General features: G+C 40.9%; 2 protein-coding genes across 2 annotated transcripts; both read left to right on the plus strand.

The window, feature by feature from the left end:
* Positions 1 to 5,710: 5,710 nt before the first annotated feature.
* On the plus strand, positions 5,711 to 8,835 carry LOC116398870 (acidic mammalian chitinase-like). Its single transcript, XM_031875591.1, is given in 11 exon segments — positions 5,711 to 5,727; positions 5,880 to 6,067; positions 6,070 to 6,085; positions 6,301 to 6,357; positions 6,523 to 6,692; positions 6,784 to 6,907; positions 7,000 to 7,123; positions 7,706 to 7,888; positions 7,982 to 8,098; positions 8,220 to 8,352; positions 8,504 to 8,835. Coding segments are annotated over 11 exon segments (1,455 nt in total). The 5' UTR covers positions 5,711 to 5,716.
* A 5,017-nt stretch (positions 8,836 to 13,852) lies between these two features.
* LOC116398869 (acidic mammalian chitinase-like) lies at positions 13,853 to 17,556 on the plus strand. The gene is made up of 11 exons (XM_031875589.1): positions 13,853 to 13,877; positions 14,126 to 14,152; positions 14,256 to 14,460; positions 14,666 to 14,722; positions 15,204 to 15,369; positions 15,824 to 15,948; positions 16,033 to 16,156; positions 16,244 to 16,426; positions 16,555 to 16,671; positions 16,760 to 16,892; positions 17,279 to 17,556. Exons 1-11 carry the CDS (start codon positions 13,853 to 13,855, stop codon positions 17,554 to 17,556), a joined length of 1,440 nt encoding a protein of 479 aa, XP_031731449.1.
* The last annotated feature ends 235 nt before the right edge of the window (positions 17,557 to 17,791 follow it).

Genomic DNA, 17,791 nt, shown 5'->3' on the forward strand with positions numbered 1-17,791 from the left:
ACCCGAAGCAGGCTCAGACTCACGTAAACCCCTTGGAGCTCTGGGCAGTGTTTTATGCACTGAAGCATTTTCAAACATTTCTCCAAGGACGCCATGTCCTGGTGAAAACAGACAACACTACGGTGGTAGCATACATCAACCGCCAAGGTGGCACTCGCTCACTGCAGTTGCACAGGTTGGCTCAGAGGATAATTGTGTGGAGCAGCACCAGGCTCCTGTCCCTTCGAGCAACACATGTTCCGGGCGTTTTGAACAGAGGGGCAGATCTTCTGTCCCAGGGAAAGCCTCTCTACGGAGAGTGGACTCTCCACCCGCAGGTGGTGAAGCAAGTTTGGCAGAAATATGGCCAGGCAGACGTAGATCTCTTCGCATCGCAAGAAAACGCACTGTCCGCGGTTTTTCTCCTTGTCGGACATGAAGGCATGCACCCCTGGGGGTGGATGCGCTGGCCCACTCCTAGCCAAACGTGCTGCTCTATGCATTCCCCCCTCTCAGCCTGATCTCCCCCACTTTAACCAGGGTGAGAGAACAGGGCTTGTCACTAATCCTGATAGCCCCACGGTGGCTGTCCAAGCATTGGGTAGCAGAAATAATACAGCTTCTAGCGGACGAGCCGTGGCCACTCCCCATACGCAGGGACCTTCTGTCCCTGGCGGGTGGGGAGATCTACCACCCTCACCCAGACCGGATAGCTCTCTGGGCTTGGCCCATGAGAGGTGGAACTTGAACGCGGCAGGCCTGCCTGCACGGGTCATTGACACCATTCAGATGGCCAGAGCCGCATCCACTCGCTCTCTTTACAGTGGTAAATGGCGGGTCTTTGAGGAGTGGTGCCAGCTGAGGCACACCATTCCGTTTCAGTGTTCAGTGGTGGATCTGCTGGGTTTCTTGCAAGAATTAGTGGATAAGGGTAGAGCCTTTTCTACTATTAAAGTTTATTTAGCTGCTATCTCAGCCTGTCATGTAGGCTTTGGGGAGAAGCCTGTGGGGCAGCATCCTTTAGTATGTCGTTTCATGAAAGTTGCACGTCGTAAACTCCCCGTTTCCAGGCCACTGGTTCCTCTGTGGGATCTGTTGGTGGTGTTGGAGGCCCTTCTCAACCCTAACCCTTTCACTTCTCTCAACCCTAACCCTTTCACTTAAAACAGTGTTGCTCTTAGCTTTAACCACGGCAAAGTGTGTGAGTGACTTACATGCTTTATCCACTCGCCCTTCCTGCTTGCAGTTTGCTCCAGGGCAGACTAAGGTCTGTATGCGGCCCAACCCGGCTTTTGTGCCTAAGGTGGTGGAGCCGACCTACAGATGTCCCACGGTGGAGCTTTCAGCTTTTCACCCACCTCCATTCTCCTCAGAGGAGGAACAAAGGCTTAACACGTTATGCCCGGTATGAGCACTACATGTGTACGTGAGTAGATCGGCAGGTTTCAGGAAAGGGGATCAGCTGTTTGTGTCCTGGGCCTCTCCCCACAACGGCAAGCCACTGTCACGCCAGAGGCTGTCTCACTGGATTGTAGAGGCGATATCTCTAGCCTATAGTTGTAGGGGTTTGCAGCCCCCACAAGGTTTGAGGGCTCATTCCACTAGGGGTATGGCCACTTCATGGGCCCTGTTCAAGGGTGTTTCAGTGAAAGATATTTGCGCTGCAGCGAGCTGGGCGACGCCGCACACTTTTGTAAGGTTTTACAGGCTCGATGTCTCGGGGCCTTCCTTGGCACAGGCTGTGCTGGAGGCAAACGCGCCAGAGTCCCTGTGATAGTCATTACCAGGCTGACAATAATTGGCTTCGGGTAGGGTCACGCAATCTGGGAGTGGGCTATATCCCCATAGTGAAACACCGAAACAAAGTTTGAAAAAGAACTTTGGGTTACTTAACGTAAACCCTGGTTCTTTGATAACAGAGTGAGGTGTTTCACCGTCACAACCCTCCTTGCATTTACACGGAAAAGAAATCGGTCTAGAATGATTTGCGAGGATGCAGCCGGCTGTAATAATAGGTAGGGGCGGGGCCCTCCCACAGCCGACCTGCCTGTCACTGACAGACGTGGTGTCATTGGAGCTTCCATAGTTGGTCACGCCGAGGCATTTCCCCATAGTGAAACACCTCACTCTGTTATCAAAGAACCAGGGTTTACATTAAGTAACCCAACGGTCTTCAACGTTTTTCAGGCCAAGGACCCCCAAACTAATAGAGAGATGGAGCAGGGACCCCCGACTATATATATTGTATAAAATTGTGTTTTATATTAAATGGGCCTAGTACCATGTATAAACATACCTCTTTATTGTGCATTCAATACAAAGCTATTCAAATAATACACAGGTTCATATATTCATGTCTTTATTTTAAACATGTGCAAGGTACAGTGAGTAGGGTGGCCGTGCCACTGCCATTTATAAACATACCTTGTCAGCTGATACCAATGCCAATATCAACATTGTCTGTCAATTGCATGATAATCATGCATATAAGCTATTCAGATGGATGTTTTCATTTTAAACATAGATGTGGAAACCAAAATGAGTGATGGCCTATTAGTGCCACTGCCATGCATAAACATACCTGTTATCTTGCATACAATACTGAACTATTAAATGAATGGACAGATTCATGTTTGGGAAAAAAAAAAAAAGATTTTTTTCTTTTTTTTTTAAATTGTCTAATCAACCAAACATTTCACGGACCCCCTGCAGTACCTCCGTGGGGCCGCGGCCCCTCTGTTGAAGACCTCTGCTCTATTTGATACACATGAATCTAAAACTTCACAGTGGTTGAATTATTATCATCATTACTGACTCGGATAGCTATGGACATCTCTGTAGCTCAACCAGTGTTGGACAAATTCGGCCTAAAAAGTTTGAAAACTACAGATTCAACTGATATTGAATTGAATTGAACTACAGATTCAACTGATATTGAATTTAATTGAACTACAGATTCAACTGATGTTGAATTTAATTGAACTACAGATTGAACTGATATTGAATTGAATTGAACTACAGATTGAACTGATATTGAATTGAATTGAACTACAGATTCAACTGATAATGAATTTAATTGAACTACAGATTCAACTGATGTTGAATTTAATTGAACTACAGTTTCAACTGATATTGAATTTAATTAAACTACAGATTCAACTGATATTGAATTGAAAACATGAATACAGAACTGATTAGAAGACATCAAAAGAAGATGCCTTCTTGAGTTCTACAAAGAAGTTGGATGATGACGGAGATCAACGCTCATTCTAATGATTCATGTTGGCAAAAAAAAGTTGCTTGGCGAACTCCAGAAATAACAAGTGAAGATATTGAGGGTGCTTCACAAATACTAGACTTTCGTGGAAGGTTTCATAGAAATATATGTCATATCTTCTTCAATGGTCTTGGATGATGATGATACAAGCACTGTTATTGATATGCTTTTATGAATTAATTAAATGAACCTTGAGATTTCCATTCCATGTGATCTGGAATTTTGCTCTTTGACCGTGAAATCATTTACACAGTGGCCGTGGGTGAGACTCATCACATCAGCCCACCACCAAAACCCACATTGGTGGACAGGCCAAAGTAAATGTATCATCAGGATAGTTTCTAGGAATAGAACTTTGTTCTTGGAAGGCAATGCTTCATGTCTGACTGTTGGTGAATCTTCATCCTGAGGTCCACAGTATTGAACCAAAGGATGTCACATAAGTGTTGCTATGGCGAGGCCTTTTAACATTTAATAGCTACATTGGCTGCACAGACTGGTGGCTCTGCCATTAATGTGGAAAAATAGGCTGCAAATCTAAGAGTTTAAATTTGGAGTTGAAGAGAAAACAATGAATGTTGGTCCTGACCACAAGCAACAAGAATAATAATGATGATAATAATCTTATTTATTTATAAAGCACTCATCACAACCTGTGTTGCACAATGCTTAGTAGTCAGTAGTTTCTGACTTTCAAACATTACAAAGGAAAACATGAACAAGGAGCAGTTACAGCTGTAGTTTAGATAAGTGTTTATGAGGCTGTGATAAGATGTCTGATCAAAGATGTCTTCTCTCCTGGAAAATACAAAACCATGTCAAATAGAGTCCAACGTCACAGCCAACAAAGGCAAATAAGAGTTGTATAACTATGTTATCAATAAAAACATTAATCATTTACTTGTGCTCCAGTGTTTTATCAGATATGCAGCAATATTCACTAATAATTAGGCTTGTTAATGGTTGTGTTCAATGTACTTCAGCTTTTTATTACAAAAGAGATATAAAGTAATCTAGATGTTAGCTCCAAACCTTACACAGCCACGTTGTGTCCAATGGAATGATATGCATAGATCACGCTTAACATGCCATGATGTGGTCTGCATAACATATATTTTCTGATGAAACCACACTGATGCCATGTACCAGCCCAGCCTCAAATGATTCTGTATTCATCTATGACACATATGTTCCAGTTGCAGTCTCTGCTAATGCTCATAATCTACTGCATCAGCTCTTAGAGACCATCAGTGAAGAAGTAAAGCATGCACAGCAGACAGCATGACTTACTCGATGTGAGGCCACAATGTCCTTGGACAAGTTAAAGACATTGTTGAGCTGTGTTCCCATGGTAACACCTGCTGACAAATGACTGAAACATAAAAACACAGCTGTGTTCAGGAGACCACAGTAACACACTACAAATATACTTATTTTCTGTTTTTGTTTTGCTGCTTTGAATATTCCGGGTAAAAGCTTTCATGTCATGACCTGAATTGAGTCATATCTTTCAGAGAAATAGGTTGTTTTCAAGCCGTTTCTGCCATATAATAAAGCTTATCACCATATGTCAGTTCAGGCCTGATGCTACTTATCTTATCCCCTTCTGTACGTACATAAGAAACTCATCATTATTGCCCACCTCCCCTTCATGGTGTGTGAGGAGGATTGGTATCCTACTCCTCATGTATATAAGAAGATTGAAACCTCAGACACATTAGTTCCTTCTGAGGTCCTAAGGTAAGCTTGCACTTGGAATTCAGCAGTTTAGTGTGACTCAGTTTTCAGGCAAATGTATACACAGTGCTTCCTGTAAGTTGGGGAAAAGTGCTGCAGTTGTTTTTAGGGCTGTAATAGTATCATCCAGAGATGGTTACACCTGCAACATGGGGTTCACAGGGAAAGAGCACGGAAAGTCTGCACGCTGAAGCTCAATCTAAGACATTTCTTTGCTGAAGTTGTTTATTAAGAGAATGGTACATGTGCAATTCATGACATTACTGCTATTCTGACTTTCTGAAACAATGTGAAATGAGTTACATTTATATATACAAACTTGGGGGTAACTAATACATAATTGACTGATATTGTTTGACTCAGACAAGAAACTATGATAGTTCACATTGGTGGAGATACTGTGCACCAGCCCAAAAACGTTTACAGGTCATATGCTTCAAAATACTAATTGTCAAATTGTACATTTTGTACAATTCCAAAGAATATGCAATCATATTGTATTCATTTTTTTTGTATTTGTGTTTTCCTTCTGTTTATTTATTCTAGAAAAAAAGAAGTTTAAGTTGTGAGCTTTGAAAATCAAGATGACTAAACTGACTATTCTAGCAGGGAAACAGTCATCATTCCTCAGTGCTTTACATCATCTTGATCACATGATAAATTAAATTTAATATATGCAATTTATTCTCAAATGTGTACCTCTCTTTAGGCTTGTGCCTGGTGATGTGCCAGCTGTGTAAGTTACACTTCTAAGTAAAACTTATGTCATGGTCGTACAACTATTTGAAGTTTGTATTGACAAACTTCAAAGTGTAGATGTATGTGTGTCTTAAAATAATAGAGGTTACCTGCAATACTGACAACTGATTTGCTTTCCCTGATCTTCATCAACTGCCTCCCAGATGGTGTGCTATTTTACCAACTGGTCCCAGTACAGACCTGGGACTGGCAAATACATGCCCCAAGATGTGGATCTTTTCCTGTGCACCCATCTGATTTATGCTTTCTCCATCATCAGCAACAAAAACGAGTTGGTTACCTATGAATGGAATGACGAGACCCTGTACAAGACCTTCAAGGCCTGAAGAGCAAGTAAGAACTTGTCTTTCAATGGTATTAAATAATCTCCCCAGCGGTTGCAGCTTGAGTTTTAATCTGTGTGTGAATGACCAAAATTGAAATGTGAAATTAAAAAATCCCAGTTTAGATATACTGTATATACAAACACTGAATATGATAAACAGGCTTTTTCAACTCAATTATTCTGCAATAAACAAATCATACCAAACCACGTGTATGTTATAAAGGAACCCCAGTCTGAAGACCTTACTGGCTGTTGGTGGATGGAACTTTGGCTCAACTCAGTGAGTGTTTCTACTTTGTTTATCAAATGTGTGCTCCTTTAAAAATATCCCAAACAAGAAATAGATTTAGACAGAAATAGAAGCATGAAATATGTCAAACTCAAAATCAAAAGCTCTAATGCATGTCAGTATAAGTCCTATTTAGTGTGAAACAAATTTCCTCAGGTTCTCCATCATGGTGTCCACACCTGCCAACAGTCAAACCTTCATCCAGTCCTCCATCAAATTCCTGAGAACTCATGGATTTGATGGTCTGGATCTGGACTGGGAGCACCCTGGATCTCATGGGAGTCCCCCAGTGGACAAGATGAGGTTCAGTCTGCTCTGCAAGGTGGGTCAGGAAGTCATGAGCCATGGGGATCATATTTATATATTACATTGATAACACTATATTTTAAAAAGTAATTCATTGTCTTTACTTGCAAGAACTTGTTGAAGCCTACGCAGCTGAGGCCAAGTCCACCAGCAATCCTCAGCTCATGGTAACTGCTGCAGTGTCTGCTGGAAAGGGAACCATCGATGCTGGATATGAGATTGCTGAGATTGCCAAGTACTGCAGATTTTTAAAAAAATGCTATTATATTAAATTAATCACTGTTTGTGATGATAGTAGTCTTAATCAGTATTTTATATGCATTCCAGGCATCTGGACTTCATCAATGTGATGACCTATGACTTCCATGGGGCTTGGGAGCAGTTCACTGGTCACAACAGCCCACTGTACCGCGGCTCACATGACACTGGTGACCTCATCTACTTCAACACTGTAAGGGTTCATTCACATGTTGCATATTTGCACCCTCAAATCCATTGTTGTCAATGTAGACGTGCAGGAGGCGTGACGCCGTAATGCTGCGCAAGCGTTCCCAATTGCCTATTCTTCAGGGTGCATCGGCTGCAACCCGAGACAAATAGTTCAACTTCTGAACACTGCAGTTAGCACCTCATGTCATGTGATGAGAAACAAGCAATCACTGTGAGGGATTTACAGTGCAGGAAATACATTTATCTTTGTTTTGACTTAACTTCTTCATCATCATCATCCCCTCTGCCAATTTTACATATAAACGTGTTTACTAATTTTGGGCAGTACCAATGGGCTACAACTACAACTGAGCTTTTTTAAGTCTGTGACTAATATAGGATCCAGCACTTGTTAGGCATGACACTTAAGGGGGACTAGAAGGATATCTCGGCCTCTGCTGCTTCATCTCTCACAAGCCCCCAACATTATGGAAGTGCAATAACAAATCCCGAGAATAACATTTTGATTCCTGACATGCACTGTCAGTTGCTACTGTATGCATGAACAAATCCACGTCATTCATATCCTTCCATTTTCATTTAGGACTATGCCATGAAGTACTGGAGAGACAACGGCACCCCAGTGGAGAAGCTGATGTTGGGATTTGCTGCTTATGGTCGTACCTTCCATCTGACATCATCCAGCACTGGCGTTGGAGCCCCAGCTAGCGGTGCTGCATCAGCCGGCCCATTCACACATCAAGCTGGATTCTGGTCCTACTATGAGGTAGAGTATGAACTATATGAAATTCATTATTTCATGAGTAGAATGGATGGACCATGAAACAATCCAATGGCATTGTTTATTCTGGTCTTTCAGGTCTGCACCTTTCTGAAGGGTACCACCATTCAGTGGATTGAGGACCAGAAGGTTCCCTATGCCAGCAAGAACAATGAGTGGGTGGGATTTGACACCAGGGAGAGCTATGAGATCAAGGTAGGTAGCACATCAATACACAGGGATTACATATTTAGGGTTGGTGTGCAGGGTGGTATTCAAGAGATGGATTCATTCTTCATTATCTTTTGGTTGACTCATCTTCTTGTTCAATCCTCAGGTCCAGTACATGAAGGATATGAAGTACGGCGGTGCCTTTGTGTGGGCCTTGGATCTGGATGACTTTAAAGGAGAGTTCTGTGGACAGGGAAGCCATCCTCTGCTGTCCCATCTGCGTAAACTCATCGATGTTGGTAAGAAAAGAATAATGAAGTTATCATGTGCAGCGTAAAGGTCTTTGGAAGGTTTTTGGGAAACACAGTGGTTCCATTTATACATGCCATATTCTAACAAAATTGACCTTTTGGTTTAATGTTGTCTTTTTGTGCCTTCCACTTGTCACAGAGATGCCTCCACTTCCATTAACCACAACCAAGAAACCTAGTGTTACTACTACAGCATCAGCCACTACCACAACCTCCAAACCTGCTGTTACCACTGCGGCACCAACCTCCACAGCAACCCCCAAACCCAGTGGTACCACCAATGCTCCATCCACCAAGACAACTGTCCCTATCCCAGGACGGGGCTTCTGCAAAGACAAGGCCGACGGCATGTACAACAACCCAGCTGACAACGCCAACTTCTACATGTGTGCGGGAGGCCAAACCTTTCTGAGCACATGTGCAAATGGTACCATCTTTGATGACAGCTGCAAGTGTTGTTCGTGGCCCTAAGTGTTCCCTTGTGTAAGACTGTCACTGACTTATATCTGAGTACTGACTCTACAAGTTGAAGGCCTCTGAGAAAGATCTGTTCTTGTGCTTTTTGACTCTAAAACGCTGCAACATTGTAATGTTTAGAACAGGGGTCTTCAGCGTTTTTCAGGCCAAGGACCCCCAAACTGATAGAGAGATGGAGCAGGGACCCCCGACTATATATATTGTATAAAATTGTATTTTATATTAAACTGGGCCTAGTACCATGTATAAACATACCTTGTTATTGTGCATTCAATACTAAGCTATTCAAATCACAAATACACAGGTTCATATATTCATATTTTTATTTTTTAAACATGTGCAAGGCACAGTGAGTAGGGTGGCCGTGCCACTGCCATTCATAAACATACCTTGTCAGCTGATACCAATGCCAATATCAACATTGTCTGCCAATTGCACGATAATCATGCATACAAGCTATTCAAAGTGACGTTTTTATTTCAAACATAAATGTGGAAACGAAAATGAGTGATGGCCTATTAGTGCCACTGCCATGAATAAAGATACCTGTTATCTTGCATACAATACTGAACTATTAAAATAATGGACAGATTCATGATTGGGGAAAAAAAAAAAATTTAAAAATTGTCTAATCAACCAAAAATTTCGCAGACCCCCTGCAGTACCTCCGCAGACCCCCCTGCTTTTACCAGTTGTTTATTCTGGTAAAAGCAGAATGCTCCCACAGCCAACTTTGTGGTAACAAGTACACCGCAGACAAATCTTATGAAGCTCCAATCAAGCCAACATCACAGATAATGTGCTGTGAGCAAACTGGAGTTATTAGATGATGGGTTTTGTTTTGTATCACATGATATTAATCATATTAAAGGTACACTGATCATGAACATGGGGTTTTTAAAACAGTAATTTGATCAATATTTTACTTTAACATAAATTGGAATTTAGGATTTTGTTGGGTTGGTCAAATTTGACAAAATCTAACAAAAGGATAATTTGGTACAAACCCAGAGACGCTCATAAACACACAAACAATAATCTTAAGGCAGCTGTATATGCCTTTACAACACTGCAGTACTAATTAGTGCAAACATAAGCTGTAAATGTCATCCAAGCACTTACAACGTATTACATCATGAACTATATTCAGACTTAAATTTGTAGGTCACTGTACACTTCCACATACCATAAGCTCATATAGACAGGTTCAAATGAAGCACTAATTATGAATGGATACTTTTAAACAATAAATCAACATCTCTGCAGAATTCCACCATCACATAGAAGAGATGGCATGGACTAGCTTGCCTCCAAAACTGCAAATATTCATTCACCATGAAATAGTCATAGTGCAGAATTGTGCCATTGAGCTTAAAGGCTGATGCATGACATATTTGTACAATAGCACAATATCAGTCACAGAGGGAAATTTTCATTACAGTTACATCGCTTATATTTCTGCCCGAGGACCTTTGCATTTATTCTCAGGCAAGTGATAGGGGTGTGTCAGCACAAACACCTCAGTATCTATCGGGCACCGCATGGTGTTTGTGCCAAATGAGATGGAGACAGTATATCTCTCAATGCCTGCCAGAATGTTACCTCGTAATTTGGCTTTACTCATGACTGTATCACACATGCCCTTTGGCACGTGGAACTAGAAGTAGGGAGCAATAAAAACATGCTCAGGTCAGCCCTGTTTTTGCTATGTGGAGTTGGTTACTTCAAAAGAGTATTTTACCACTTCACCAATTGCTTTCAGTGAATAATCCACTAAGGTTTAAGATTACTCTTTGAAGGAGAATGCAAAGGCGCTCAGTATATACAGTATGAGAGAAGAATGTGAAGAATGCTAGGATAGTTGGCTATGGAAAGAAGAACATTATGGACACACCCAAATAGAAATCCCATTTTCTTTCTGGGCATTGCAATTACTGAAAATCCTCCATATCAAGGCTTTGGTGTAGTTTGCTTGCAACATGTACTGTTCAATACAATTCAGTTCAATTTATTTTGTATAGCCCAAAATCACAAATAAAAAATTTGCCTCAGAGGGCTTTACAATCTTTACACATAAGACATCCTCTGACCCGGGACCCTCACATCGGTACAGGAAAAACTCCCCCAAAAAAACCTTTAACGGGGAGAAAAAAAGGAAAAAACCTTAAGGAAAGCAACAGAGGGTTCTATTGCAGAAGTGTGATAGATGTCATGTGTACAGAATGAACAACATAACAGAGTTACAACACATTCAATGCATATGACTTGGATGAGTTGGAAAAGAGAAAAGTTGGAAGCTGCATGCAGTTGCTACTGTAGGTGAATGGAAAGAAGGTGCTTACAATAACTAACTGCATACCCACCCAGAGGGTAAGACGCCTACCATCAGCTTTATGCAGCAGCACCTGGTGTTGCTGTAGCTGCATGGCAGTAGACTGTACACACCACCATAGCAAGAGCTAGTCAGTCTGAGAGAGATAGCTCTCTGGTTCAGAAGACTCATTTCAATCTAGTGGGAAAGAAGTCCCAGTGATACTGTTGTCATATGCCTGTTCATATGCTGTATCCTAGAATAATGATATGACGTGGTGATAACCATCCATCTATTTAGCATCAGTTGCCCTTATTGTCTGTTGAGCACTCACCTTAAAGAATGAGCTGGGTTCACAGGAGCCATGTGGACCAACTAAACAATCACACCTTTCTTAGTTTGTGTGATTGCGTTGTACTCAAGGTGGGAATTTTACTCCATCATTTTGCTTTGTTCACACAATATTTGTGTTATGACTAGCACAGCTTCTCGAAGTGAGAATTTATAGCTTTTATGTTTATATTATGTTCTATGTTAATTAGAAAAGTAACTGCTTCATTACTAGCTGCTGCTTTTTTGTGGAGTTTAACTAAAATGTTGTTTACATTCAGTGTTTCTCACCAAAACAGTGTTTGTATCGTGGACATTTCAAAGCCGATTATTTAAGTATATTTACATGTTTAATGGCCTGCACTCTTTTTCTTCTTCGTTGGTGCATTGCAGCAAATCTTGGTGTGATACTGCTACCTGTAGTGGAATAGTGTGACACTACTGGTAATGCTGTGTGTGGTGCAAGCAGCAACTTCCGCGTTTGAAAAATAAAGCCAATGTGGAAGTTCCCAAAACACCGCAGTTCCTCAGTTTTGTTATCTATAGCTAATTTTCCCTTTCATGACAACTGTACAAGCGGTGAATTTATGTACAAGTCACACGCTTAAAGGAAAAGTGTGCAGCATTCAGTGGGATCTATTTGCAGAAATGGAACACATTATTATTAACAATTCTGAAAATAAGTGTTGTTGTGTTTCCGTAAGCTTGGAATGAGTCATTTATATCTACAGACCGGCATGTTTCTACAGTAGCCTAGAAACACTGGCTGTAGATAGGGCCATTCAAGTGTTCACGTTTTTACATCAGCCACTGTAGTTCTTTTACACGCTGGGCACAAGGGAGAAGTTTTCACTGCTTGCAATCCGCAACCTCAGACAAAGCAGGGAGCTATGGGCACTGACAATTTTGGATGACAATTTCTCATAACTATGTTATTAAATATACTAGACTAAATTATTAATGGGGTACAGTTCAAGTCATTTTGTCAAATTTGTAGATTAATCAGTAATAAAATGTAGTTGCCCCAATAACATACAAAACAAAAACAACACAATGTCTCTTTTGTTTTATTATTTAATTTGTCAAAACATATTACATTTCAACATTGTGGTACATAATTTCTATTTGAATTCATTATTTTACAATCACGAGAGATGTTACTAGTTTGTCACCAGCTGCCATACTTAATATCGTTGTGGTTTGAAGATTACACCTCCTATATGTTTCACACCACTATCACACCACTACCACACCACTACACTATCACACCACTATCACAGCACTCTGTGTCTCAGAATGCCCCGGCCAGCTGCACACTTATCTCCAAGTGAATGTGTAAAAACAAGCTGCCAGCAGTGGAACATCTTGATGGTCAACGGTCATTGTGTCCAACAAAGGAACGAGATAAATGAATCAAAGGTGTTAATCTGGGAACAAGAGTTGCAACCTCTATTCATTTATTAAATATTGCATTTGTTTTTATTATTGTTATTATTGTGCATTCAGTCAAAACATATTAAGTGTCACATAGTGAGTATTCTTTAAATTTCACTTAACTTTCTCTTGTCCAGTTTCATTTCAAATGTGACAAATGTAACACTAGTTGCAGCCTATACTAGACTATAAATATATACACACAAATAATACACTTTACGCAGGCTGTGCATGTTATTCACTAGTCCACTAGTGTAAATGTAAGAAGACAATGTAGCCCAAATTCATCATATTACTGGTTGTCAGAGCAACGCTGAAAATCAAACCTAGGTATTTAATTTCAATAATATGAAACTGGAACCAGCTGATGTTTGCAGGCTGAATAAACTACGACTTGATTTTTAATGATCAAATATGAATTATCAGTTGACTGAATGTAATTAATTATAATTGATTTAAAAGTGACGTTTTAACTTCTAGAAACAATGAGACGTTTATCCAAACAAGATGACATGGCATTTTGGCTTCTATTTACAGACCTAAATTACAACCAGTTCATGTGTTGAATGCATGCTGTCAACAGAGTGCTGCACTCAGTAAATTATTATCTACATATCCTACGGTTCAGACTTCGCAGGATCTTATCAAAACATGTTCTAATAATCACAACATTTATTACCCCAATGTATCAAAGGCTGCTACACCTCCTTTCTCTGTGCACAATCGACTGTATAAAAGGCCAAACTCTGCTGCTGTTATTTGGGTCTCTCATCACCAAGGTGAGTTTACAAGGTAAAACAATGCCTCTAAGTTCTTATTTTGAACCGTGATCATCTTGAGAATGGTTGCTTTCTGCTGTTGTTTCTATCATCATTGGTTCACCCTGGTTCACTTTGTGTCTGCTAGTATTCCAGTGTCGTGAGAAGTGAATTGAAGATGACCAGGCTCACACTTCTAGCAGGTATTTATCTACATTTGGTGCTGTATTAGTCTTCACTAACAGAATGGACAAACCAAAGATTCATTCATGTTTTAATATTTTTACGTTTTCATGTGGCCGCTGTTGTATTCCTATACGCTTGGCACACGAGAGAAGGTTCTCTTTGGTTGTGTCACAGCTACATTCCACCAGATCCCACACACTCGACCTTTAATATATTTAGGTTGATGCTTTTCTTTGTCTAACCATTTCTTTTCTATATTCTTTAGGCTTATGTCTGGTGATATGCCAGCTGGGTAAGTCGTAATACTTTTTGATCAACTGGCAACATTTGATCTGGATTTTCACTTGAAATGACTGGACTCAATGCTTCTTTAATGTTCCTTTATTCCAACACAGGATCTGCCACCCAGATGGTATGTTACTTCACCAACTGGTCCCAGTACAGACCTGGTGAGGGGAAGTACATGCCACAAGATGTGGACCCCTTCCTGTGCACCACCCTGATCTACGCCTTTTCCATCATCAACAGTAACAACCAGCTGATTACCTACGAGTGGAATGATGACATCCTCTACAAGTCTTTCAATGGCCTCAAGACCAAGTAAGTGGCAATAGTTGAGATAGATCAGAGGTCAGGCTAAGCTAGCAGAGGTTCAGTGCCTTGCACAAGAGGCCCTCAGCAGGGTAATGCTTGCTAAAATTGTGACTTTGCTTAAACAATGACTCAAGGCCAGAGATGTTCCCTACTGTAAAATGTAAACACACTACTGAATTCTGAAATGACCTACCCTCTGTGCTGTTTCCAGAAATCCTCATCTGAAGACTCTGCTGGCTGTTGGTGGATGGAACTTTGGTTCAAGACAGTGAGTAACATTTCAAATCACACAATGTATCACATGCTTACACATAACCACTACATTCTTGAAACATCCTGAAAGTCCAATGAAGTCTTAACTGTCACAAAATGAAGGTAAGATATAGCCTAAGTATAGTTGTATAGTTTTTGTTTTCTTTGTTGTTGTTATCTTTAACATACAGCAGTTAGCCACTTGCAGTAATAGTTTCTACTTGCATAACCGTATGTTTAGAACAAATCAACAATAGACAGCTAACCAGATAGTGTGGTCTTCTAGCTTTGATGCTCATATATAAAACCTCAAATATTTTAACAACAAAACACATTTCCAATTAACACAATCTCAAATATTAATCATGCTTGCCTTTAAAACTGTGGTCAGGTGTTTTTCCCAAAAGCTAAGGGCTGCTAAAGGCCAAAGGCCTTCTATAGCAAAAAGGGATTTGGATCGTACCAAGTATGAAAACAGAGCATAATCTTCCCTGCAGGTTCTCCATCATGGTGTCCTCTCCAGCCAATCGTCAAACGTTCATCCAGTCCTCCATTAAATTCCTGAGGACTCATGGATTTGATGGTCTGGATCTGGACTGGGAGTACCCTGGTGCTCGTGGAAGTCCTCCAGAGGACAAACAGCGGTTCACTCTGCTCTGCAGGGTGGGTACTCCTGCTTGAGTTTCTAGCTGCAATTCACAGCTACTTTTCTGTGGTTTTCACCAAGACTGTACAATAAATCACCTCTGGCCAGATCATCCTTCAAATGACTACAACACCGCTACACGGTTGTTGCTGCTGTTGGCGATCTTTTGCACTACTGTTTAGTTTAGTTTTCCTACTTAGTTAATTTAATACCATTCTATTTTATTGTATATACTGTGTATTTTTCTGCATTTTTTATTACTTTATGTTCTTTAAATTAATAGGTTCTGCTCTGTTATTTTATTTTATGGTATATATTGTGCATTTTCCATACTTAATATTTTTATTTTACTCTGTAACTTTGTTTGCTGCTGCTACAGACAAATTTCCCCCTGGTTATGAATAAAGTATATATCTATCTATCTATCTAAGTTGACTTCTTTCTTACTTCCTCTTTGGTCTTTATTTGCAGGAGCTTGTTGTTGCCTACGCAGCTGAGGCCAAGTCCACCGGCAATCCTCAGCTCATGGTAACTGCTGCAGTGTCTGCTGGAAAGGGAACCATCGATGCTGGATATGAGATTGCTGAGATTGCAAAGTGAGTGTGCCTCTTAAGAGAGAGAAACTGGGAGTTCTACAACACTTTCTTTAAATAAATATTTCCTTTTTCCCCTATCTTCAGGGAACTGGAATTCATCAATGTGATGACCTACGACTTTCATGGAACTTGGGAGCGGTTCACTGGACACAACAGTCCACTGTTCCGTGGATCCGAGGACTTTGGTGATCTCGTCTACTTTAACACCGTAAGTTGACATTGGTAACTGGAGATGAATGAACTTACGGGTACCTACCCCTTGGTTTTACTTCAGCTCTTCCATCAACTTTTGTAGGACTATGCCATGAAGTACTGGAGAGACAAAGGCACCCCAGTGGAGAAGCTCAGAATGGGATTTGCTGCTTATGGTCGTACCTTCCGTCTGACATCATCCAGCACTGGAGTTGGAGCCCCAGCTAGCGGTCCTGCATCAGCCGGACCATTCACACGTGAAGCTGGATTCTGGTCCTACTATGAGGTAGAGTTTAGATAGCGCTTTATATGGTCTACAGTATATCAGTTACAGTGCCATTTAATGGCCTGCTTGAAAGACAAAGTACAAATTAAATGTAAAGATACACAAACCTCATGATGTCTATGGTCTAGATCTGTGGATTCATGAAAGGCACCACTCTTCGGTGGATTGAGGACCAGAAGGTTCCCTATGCCACCAAGAACAGTGAGTGGGTGGGATTTGACACCAAGGAGAGCTATGAGACCAAGGTAGGTGGCATATCAGCTGTAGAATTGAACATATTCATAGCAAATCCAAAGCATTTACACCAGTTTATTTTTATTTTTGCAACAATAGGTGCGTTACCTGCAGGATCAGAAGTTTGGTGGTGCCTTTGTGTGGGCCCTTGATTTGGATGATTTTGCAGGACGATTCTGCGGCGAGGGTAGCCATCCTCTGCTGGCTCATCTCCGCAAACTTCTTAATGTTGGTAAGTCCAAAGCATTTTCAGGCAGAAGTTTTCCTTTCAAGTTATTACAGTACGGTCAAGACGGATAGTAATGTCTGCCATCTTTAGTGGACTAGTGATTAATAATTATTATCCCTACTATTATTTCTACAGGATCAATTGTCTTTGGCTACCATATTAAACATCCCCAATGAATTTATTCTTATATTATTCAAGTTAAATTCTTATTTAAATCAGCATCAGGTATTTTTGTTACCAAGTTGGACACCAGGTATCTCTGTAATAAGGGCTTATGTAGCATAGATGACAAGATGACAGTCTACAGTCATTTAAATCATAGTCCAGTTATAGACAAATGTTAATTTATTTCTTTGCTTCAAACCCCTCCCTCTCTTTTTACCATTTAGAACTGCCCCCACTGCCCCCTACCACCACCCCCAAACCTGGTGCTAGCACCACCACCCCCAAACCTGGTGCTAGCACCACCTCCCGTCCAACCACCACCGCCACTACCACCACCCACGCCCCAGGATCTGGCTTCTGCAACGGCAAACCTGATGGCCTGTACCCCCACCCAGATGACCAGAACAAGTTCTACATGTGTGCTGGTGGCATCACCCACGTGAACCAATGCGGAAGTGGATCCATCTTTGATGACAGCTGCAAGTGCTGCGTCTGGCCCTAAGCCCTGAGTGGAGACAATGTGTATTAAAGCTGATGCAAAAGTCAAGTATTAAATTCACTGTTAAAGTTCTCTTGTATCCTCTGTGTATACGATCATTTACCTAAATTACTCTATCATTAGTTTTGTATAGATATAATGCTTTTTTTTGTCAAATATGTAATATGCAAACAAAAAGTACTTTGGTACACATTGTTTAGTACTGGCTCGTCATTTCAATCTATGTAGTCATTAAAAT

The sequence above is a fragment of the Anarrhichthys ocellatus genome, unplaced genomic scaffold (genome assembly GCF_004355925.1).
Source record: "Anarrhichthys ocellatus isolate YVR2014 unplaced genomic scaffold, GSC_Weel_1.0 scaffold92, whole genome shotgun sequence".
NCBI lineage: Eukaryota > Metazoa > Chordata > Actinopteri > Perciformes > Anarhichadidae > Anarrhichthys > Anarrhichthys ocellatus.

Bases quoted from the DNA above. Each gene is read 5' to 3' on its own strand.
- LOC116398869 (XM_031875589.1), top strand. From the start codon at position 13,853: ATGACCAGGCTCACACTTCTAGCAG. The intron at 14,723-15,203 runs GTGAGTAACATT...TCTTCCCTGCAG, and splicing joins TGGAACTTTGGTTCAAGACA to GTTCTCCATCATGGTGTCCT. The intron at 16,157-16,243 runs GTAAGTTGACAT...CAACTTTTGTAG, and splicing joins ATCTCGTCTACTTTAACACC to GACTATGCCATGAAGTACTG.